Source organism: Tachyglossus aculeatus, chromosome X4 (genome assembly GCF_015852505.1).
Source record: "Tachyglossus aculeatus isolate mTacAcu1 chromosome X4, mTacAcu1.pri, whole genome shotgun sequence".
Taxonomy (NCBI): Eukaryota; Metazoa; Chordata; class Mammalia; order Monotremata; family Tachyglossidae; genus Tachyglossus; species Tachyglossus aculeatus.
In genome coordinates, this window is record NC_052098.1 from 34,137,848 (window position 1) to 34,146,675 (window position 8,828).

Below are 8,828 nucleotides of genomic sequence, written 5' to 3' on the forward strand. Positions count from 1 at the left end.
TATGCATTTTTTTTCCAAAAGAACAGAAAGGGTTCTGCGTGAAATGCTTTACTCAGCTCAACAAAATTTTCATGCTTAGGGGAACACTTTGGAGGCTCCAGTCTTCTTGTCTTGTATAATTTAAACTGTTAAACTATGCAAAAAGGCTAATGAGTTGTGATCAAACTAAATCTGGAACTGCAACATAGGTGATCTCTATGGGGTAACTATTTTGAAGAGATGAAACCCAGGATTACATTTCAACATTTTTCAGTATCTACACAGTACAAAAAGAAGTTTTCTGTCTCCCCCTTTTAGACTGTGAGCCCACTGTTGGGTAGGGACTGTCTCTATATGTTGCCAATTTGTACTTCCCGAGCGCTTAGTACAGTGCTCTGCACATAGTAAGCGCTCAATAAATACGATTGATGATGATGATGATGAATAATAATGGTGGTATTTAGACTAAGGTCCTTGTCTAGACTCTAAGCTCCTTGTGATTAGGGAACATGTCTACGAACTCTCTTCTTTTGTACTCTCCCAAGGGATTAGTACAGTGCTCTGCACACAGAAAGTGCTCAATAAATATCATTGCTTGATGGATTATTAAGCAATTTCTAGGTGCTAAGCACTGGGGTAGATACAATACAGCCAGATCAGTTACAGCCCCGTCCTACACAGGACTCACATTGTAAGAGGGAGGGAGAGCAACTATTTAATCCCAATTTTGCAGATGAGGAAACTGAGGCGCAGAGCAGTTAGGTGACTTGCCCAAAGCCACACAGCACTCAGGTCAGTGCTTGGATTAGCTGGGATTAGAGTCTCCTGACTCTGTCCCAAACGCTTTCCACTAGGCAACACTACCTCCAGTTTGGCGGTTACCTAATTTCATCCCTGTAGACAGATGAGAGATAGAGACAGACCAAAGAAATGCGGACACAGAGGAGAGAGGCGCACATGCTGAGGAGGAACACAAATCGGAGATGCTCTCACCCAGGTTCTCTTCCTCTGCCAGTGGCAGCAGGAACTAGAAAGAAGTAGAGAAGCAGCGGGGCCTAGTGGAAAGAGCGTGGGCAGGGAGTCAGAGGTCATGGGTTCTAGTGCTGCTCCTCCACTTCACTTTTGCGTCACCTTGGGCAAGTCACTTCACGTCTCTGTGCCTCAGTACCCTCATCTGTAAAATGGGGATTAAGCCTGTGAGCTCCTCGTGGGACATGGACTGTGTCCAAACTGATTAGTGCCAGGCACATACTAAGCCCTTAACGAATACCATTAACAAAAAAAAAGGTAGTTGAGCCCATCTCTCCCCCTCACTCCCCCCCCCCCCCCCACTTCCCCCATCAGCCCCGTTTATTTCCTCTGCTCCAAACTGAAGAAAACACAGCAGTTACTGCCACCCCTGGCTTCCCATGTTTCTTTTCTGGTGGAACTACATGAAAAATACGTGTCTCTTCCTGCTGGTATGGACTGGAATGACCATTCCTAACTAGAGCAACAGGAAGACCAACAGATTCTTGAATGTGAGGAATTTTGCATAGCTGGTTTTCTTGAGCAGTTCAGCCAAAAAAGAGAAAGTTAGAAACCTGTCCGCTCCACCATCAACAGCCCATTTAGCTTCTTGCAATCTGGCCATCTACATCCGCAGATGACAGCGTCTCCCCTGCGACTCTCTGGGTGTGAGGTGTGCTTACCTCCTCTCTTCGAGGCATTTCTGGACACAGTCCCAAAACGATCCTCTGTACCTCTTGCTGTCTTCCCTGGCTCGTAGCCACATATTCAGAATTAGCTCACTCCTGGTAGGTCGTGGTCTCGAGCTGTTTCTGTAGCTGCTTCGCACCCTCTCTGTTCGTTTCCATCAGCTGTTCCAAGGTCCCAGAACTGCCTGGGGAAAAAATCCTCTGAAGTGCCTCCCCCCACCCCAGTAAGTCCTTTCTCTGCCTCCGGTTCCAGCTCTGACTCGGTGAAGTACTCATCCTGACCCCCTTCCTTGTGCCAGAACCAGCCTGTTTTTAACCTCGGCAGCCTGCTGTCATTCACTTTCCAGCCCAGCTCTGACAGTCAAAGTGTTTGTTTGGCCCTTGTCCACTTCATCATTCTCTTAAAACCCCCCTTCATATCTGACAAACGATCACTCCCCCTACCTTCAAAGTCTTGTTAAAACCACGTTCTTCCAAGAGGCCTTCCCTGACTAAGTCCTGATTTCCTCCTCTCCCGCACTGCCTTCTGCGTCACCCTTGCACTTGGTTTTGCACCCTTTATTTATCCCTCCTTAAGCCCCACAGCATTTATGTAAAATCTGTAATTCACATATTAATATCGGTCTCACCCTCTAGACTGGAAGCTCCTTGTGGGCAGGGAATGCATCTACCAACTCAGTTATATTGTACTCTTCCAAGAGCATAGTACCATGCTCTGCACATAGTAAGTACCACTGATGATGGTGGTGGTGGTGGTTTCAAAAAGGAAAAAAAAAAATTCTCAGCCTTTTGACCGTTTTTTTTTTCCCCTTTGGGTTCTCTTCTGCCCTCGAGTGGCCATTTGTGACATTGCTTCTATCAACTGTTTTTTTTTTTCCTCTTGGAATAATAATAATAATAATGATGGTATTTGTTAAGCACTTACTATGTGCAAAGCACTGTTCTAAGCACTGGGGGTATACAAGGTGATCAGGTTGTCCCACGTGGGCCTCACAATCTTAATCCCCATTTTACAGATGAGGTAACTGAGGCACAGAGAAGTGAAGTGACTTGCCCAAAGTCACACAACTGACAAGTGGTGGAGCCGGGATTTGAACCCATGACCTCTGACTCCAAAGCCCATGCTCTTTCCACTGAGCCAGTTGCTTACTGGTTAACCGTTTTAAGGTTGTGGAACATCACCAACCCCCAAACCAGGACCATGCGAGTTGTTCCCACCAACGGTTACCAACTGTGACATTTCCGAAGGGGGTCATTCATTCATTCAATCGTATTTATTGAGCACTTACTGTGTGCAGAGCACTGTACTAAGCGCTTGGGAAGTACAAGTTGGCAACACATAGAGACGGTCCCTACCCAACAGCGGGCTCACAGTCTAGAAAGTCAGTCATTCATGAATTCATTCAGTCGAATTTATCGAGTGCTTACGGTGTGCAGAGCACTGGACTAAGCACTGGGGAGAGTACAGTACAACAATAAACAGACACATTCCCTTCCTACAACAAGCTTACAGTCTAGAGGGGAGACAGTAATATAAACAAATTACAGATGTGTACCTAAGGGCTGTGGGGCTGGGAGGAGGGGATGAATAAAGGGAGCCAGTCAGGGGGATGCAGAAGAGAGTGGGAGGAGAGGAAAGGGGAGCTTAGTCAGGGAAGGCCTCTTAGAGATGTGCCTTCAATAAGTCTTTGAAGTGAGTGGGGGTGGGGGGGGGGCGGGGGTTAATTGTCAACCCTAAATCCTGGCCGAAATAGCCCCTGAAGTCACTTTAGGAGGGGACCTCTGACTCCTGTTAACTTCTGCTGGGCCCCAAAGCCTTCCAGTTCTAACCTTCCCAGGACAGGCAAATTTAGGTATCTCTGCCTAAAACACCTCAAGTCCTTGCACCTAATCGCTGTCACAACCCACGATCTCAAATCCCCCTGTCTCCCTGAAAGCAAGGGGGGTAATCTGTGGACTCACCTACCACCCCCATCCCTGGGCTGGCTTATAGGAAGCTTGTGGAGAAAGTGCTCCTTTCCCCTCTTGCAGCTTCCCAGGCCCCTGTGTCTGCCTGAGGGGAGACACCAAGTCCAGCGATCTCAGGTTTAATAGTGTTTTGGCAAGTATTCTTAATGAGGCGACATGGGATTCTGGTCCATATTGCCTTTCCCCAGATGTAATACTTCTCCCGCAGAACCCTGTGTTACTTCCCTTTGGGATGCCAGGTTCACCTTCCTCACATTCTTCCCCTCTTCTCTCAGGACTTCCCAGGTTCCAGTCAACACCTCTCCGAGTCTTTTAGGTGACATGGCAGTTCTGCATCGATTCTCTCCCTCAGGGGCAGGAGTCTCGCTTCTCCAGAGTCCTAATCTGTGGACCCCTAAACCTTCTGAGTCTTGACCCTGACATGGGTCATCTCCGATCCTTCCCAGGGTCATAGCTCCAAGCCTTTCCTGTGTCCTAACTTTTCTTTCTCTTTTAAAAAATGGCTGAGGGTCTGTTGCCCCAACTACCTGTTTCCCCTTTGTCCTCCCCAATCCTTCCCTCTGACTGGCTCAGCTCCGAGTTAATACCCTGTAAGGCATTAGTAGTTGTTCAGTTGAACTTCTGTTAGGGAGAGGCACTTCAGAGTCCATCTCCTGGGTTCTGTTTGCCCCTCCTGAGTGTGGGAGCTATTAAATATGTCCTCCACGCCGAGCTTCCTCCAAGATCCAGCCATTCTTGGCTGCTTAATCTCCACTCGGGGCGGGGTGAGTGTTTTTCTTGCCCGGGTAATGTTCAGCCAAACGCTAGGCCGGTTGCATGTGCGCATGGGGTAAGGCATCAAACCCTGGGGTGCTTGTATAGGGTGACGGTTGGGATGTGGGCTATATGTTGAGAGAAGCAGCATGGCTCAGTGGAAAGAGCATGGGCTTGGGAGTCAGAGGTCATGGGTTCTAATCCTGGTGCCGCCACATGTCTGCTGTGTGACCTTGGGCAAGTTACTTCTCTGAGCCTCGGTTACCTCATCTGTAAAATGGGGATTGACTGTGAGCCCCACATGGGACAACCTGATGACCTTGTATTCCCCTCCCAGCCCTTAGAACAGTGCTCTGCACATAGTAAATGCATACTCTATACTAATCCTCCTTGACCTCTCAGCTGCCTTCGACACTGTGGACCACCCCCTTCTCCTCAACACGCTATCCAACCTTGGCTTCACAGACTCCGTCCTCTCCTGGTTCTCCTCTTATCTCTCCGGTCGTTCATTCTCAGGCTCTTTTGCAGGCTCCTCCTCCCCCTCCCATCCCCTTACTGTGGGGGTTCCCCAAGGTTCAGTTCTTGGTCCCCTTCTGTTCTCGATCTACACGCACTCCCTTGGTGACCCCATTCGCTCCCACGGCTTCCACTATCATCTCTACGCTGATGACACCCAAATCTACATCTCTGCCCCTGCTCTCTCCCCCTCCCTCCAGGCTCGCATCTCCTCCTGCCTTCAGGACATCTCCATCTGGATGTCTGCCCATCACCTAAAACTCAACATGCCCAAGACTGAACTCCTTGTCTTCCCTCCCAAACCCTGCCCTCTCCCTGACTTTCCCATCACTGTTGACGGCACTACCATCCTTCCCATCTCACAAGCCCGCAACCTTGGTGTCATCCTCGACTCCGCTCTCTCCTTCACCCCTCACATCCAAGCCATCACCAAAACCTGCCGGTCTCAGCTCCGCAACATTACCAAGATCCGCCCTTTCCTCTCCATCCAAACAGCTACCCTGCTCGTTCAAGCTCTCATCCTATCCCGTGTGAACTACTGCATCAGCCTTCTCTCTGATCTCCCATCCTCGTGTCTCTCCCCACTTCAATCCATACTTCACGCTGCTGCCCGGATTGTCTTTGTCCAGAAACGCTCTGGGCATGTTACTCCCCTCCTCAAAAATCTCCAGTGGCTACCAGTCAATCTGTGCATCAGGCAGAAACTCCTCACCCTCGACTTCAAGGCTGCCCATCCCCTCGCCCCCTCCTACCTCACCTCCTTTCTCTCCTTCTCCAGCCCAGCCCGCACCCTCCGCTCCTCTGCCGCTCACCTCCTCACCGTTAGGCCTCGTTCTCGCCTGTCCCGCCATCGACCCCCGGCCCACGTCATCCCCCTGGCCTGGAATGCCCTCCCTCCGCCCATCCGCCAAGCTAGCTCTCTTCCTCCCTTCAAGGCCCTACTGAGAGCTCACCTCCTCCAGGAGGCCTTCCCAGACTGAGCCCCCTCCTTCCTCTCCCCCTCCTCCCGCTCTCTGTCCCCCCCATCTTACCTTCTTCCCTTCCCCGCAGCACCTGTATATATGTATATATGTTTGTACATATTTATTACTCTATTTATTTTACTTGTACATATCTATTCTATTTATTTTATTTTGTTAATATGTTTGGTTTTGTTCTCTGTCTCCCCTTTCTAGACTGTGAGCCCACTGTTGGGTAGGGACTGTCTCTATATGTTGCCAACTTGTACTTCCCAAGCGCTTAGTACAGTGCTCTGCACACAGTAAGCGCTCAATAAGTACGATTGATTGATTCAGTTACCTCATCTAGAAAATGGGGATTAAGACTGTGAACCTGGGGTTGGACATGGACTGTGTCCATCCTGATTAGCTTGTATCTATCCCAGCGCTTAGTACAGTGCCTGGCACACAGTGAACGCTTACTATAAAAAAACAATCCCGAACTATCGATTCAGTGGCTAGAGCCATTATTCTGGGAATCAGGAGACCTGGGTCTTAGTCCCGGTTCTGCGTGCTGAGATTAAGTCCTCAGCGGTGAAGGTTTTGGACCAAAGAACGACCTAGGGCGTTTTGGGAGGTGGACAGGCCCAGCAGAAATCTTGGAAGAAAAGCTGACCTATATGGGAAGCAAAGATTTCAGTCAGCACCAGGGCAGCTGACCTCCTTGCCGTGGTGCCACAGCCCAGCATTGGCACCGTGCTGCGGTCACTAGTGGATCCTGGACAGAAAATGCCTTTGTGTGTGTTTCCTAATGTGTTGCATCCCTGCCCACCCACTCACTCGTTGCACTCCATGCCCCAGCGGGAACTCACTTGTCAGGAACGAGAGCGTGAATGTCTTGTCTTACGCTGTCGAGTCGTCTCCGACCCATAGCGATGCCCTGGATGCAGCTCTCCCAGAACGCCCCACCTCCACCTGCAGTCGTTCTGGTAGTGTATCCATAGAGTTTTCATGGTCGAAATCCACAAGTGGTTTACCACTGCCTCCTTCCGCACAGTAAAGTAGAGGCTCCGCCCTCGACTCTCTCCCATGCCACTGCTGCCCAGCACAGGTGAGTTTTGACTTGTAGCAGATTGCCTGCTACTCACTAGCCACTGCCCAAGCTAGGAATGGAATGAATATGCCTCTGCTCAACTCTCCCGCTCGTAGTCGAGACTGATAAAGTCCTGGAAACTCTCCAGGTGCGACCCTGAGAGGGGGAGAGCGTGAATGGCGTTGGGCAAACCACTGGTGCTATAATCATTTCCTCCACACACGTTCTCCTTCCTGAAGTCTCAGGATGGAGGCTCATCTTTTGTTCACGATGGGAGGGTCTGTCTTCAAACTAGTATGAGGAGGGTTTTTTTGAATTTTTTTTTATGACTGCTGTGAAAAGAGAGCGTCTGTTGGGGGATTTACCACAGAAATCGAGCCATTATAATAAATATCGAAGCGGGTTACTTTTCGTTGGGTGTATACGTTGAAGCCGTAAACAACAGTGCTACTATTAGTGAGTGTTCGAAGTTACAAATGACAACTTCAGCAGTAGTCATTACCGAGGCCAAGGTGCTGAGAGTGATAGTCTCTGTTTTACAGCCAGGTTCCTAGCGTCAGTTACGGAAGTTTTGCTACGAATGTATTTTGTATTTTATCGTTCTTTCCTAATTAAATCCCCCTTGACGAAGCCTTATTTTAACTGAAAAGATGGCCCCGGGCTTTCCCCCACTAATTTGTTGAATCGGAGCAGAAGAGATCGGAACGGTGTATGACGGGGTCTGGGGATAATTGTAATGTGCGACCTGATGTCCGGCTTGCCTGTGGTATTTCTGTTTTGTAATTTATAAAGCAATCTTAAAAGCATTTTAAGCTGCACTCTGAGAATTAAATTTTACTTCTAAAATAATAAGCAATAATCAATCCAAGAAGTTCCAAACATCAGCTCTCATTTGGTAATGCAGAAGCTTCACTGTGATATAAAACCTTATGACATTTTAATTAGGAAAATAGATCATGGAACTCCATATGATGGAATAAATTTTTCAGGCACCGCTGCTTGGGTATATTGCATGTTCTACTAAATTGGAATGAAAAATACATTAAAACTTGCCGAAATTAGATGTGCTTTTAAAGTCGAGGAGAAGCCGGGTCGGGAGAGGGAAGGGGAGGTTTCGTGAGTATCCGTACGAGAAAACTGCAAGCAGTACTTGGAGATCGGGGAATCGGGCCACTTGGATTATACGCCGCTTTTTCCATTTCTGTACTTACAGGCAAAGGAGAAGATAGCGATGTACTCAGCATCAATGCCGACACGTACGACAGTGACATAGAAGGCCCGTGCCCCGAAGAAGCAGCTGCTCCAGATGTACCAGAACACATCAGAAGCGGAGCCAGTCAAATTGATGACCTCCAGAAAGACATTGAGAGAAGTGTAAACGAGATATTGGGACTGGCAGAGTGCAGCCCAAAGGAGACCAAAGCAGCAGCCGCCCTGACTGTTCCTCCCTCAGAAGATGTTCAGCCTTCCGCCCAGCAGCTGGAACTCCTGGAGCTTGAGATGAGGGCCAGGGCTATTAAGGCCCTAATGAAAGCTGGCGATGTAAAAAAAATAGCCTAAGGTTATTTCATTTTACTTTGTTTTTGCGGTTTGTTTCAAAGGGAGCGATGACAGTTTTTGTTTCTCGTTTGATGTTTCTCATTCAAATCCCGTTGGCGTAATGACCTGTGGCTTAAGTTGATTGTGGTTTCTTTTCTATTTTTCCTTTTTTCTATTTTTTAACCCCGTTTTACTCTCACCATGGCTCTCATATAGGCTGACTTGTTACTTCCATGGATCCTTACTTATCGGTCCCTGGTCATCCTCGATGCCCACTAGCAATGTGTCTCAGGTTGCATCAATCTGGACAGGAGTAATCAATCAATCAATCGTATTTATTGAGCG

The 8,828-nt window shown here is 48.6% G+C and overlaps 1 protein-coding gene across 1 annotated transcript in view; it reads left to right on the forward strand.

The window, feature by feature from the left end:
- Positions 1 to 8,620, forward strand: part of CAAP1 (caspase activity and apoptosis inhibitor 1) — a 54,381-nt gene extending 45,761 nt beyond the window's left edge. Inside the window, exon 6 of the mRNA XM_038769952.1 lies at positions 8,158 to 8,620. Coding sequence (XP_038625880.1) covers positions 8,158 to 8,504 — 347 coding nt within the window. The 3' untranslated portion in view covers positions 8,505 to 8,620. The remainder of the gene's footprint in view (positions 1 to 8,157) is intronic.
- Positions 8,621 to 8,828: the final 208 nt, after the last annotated feature.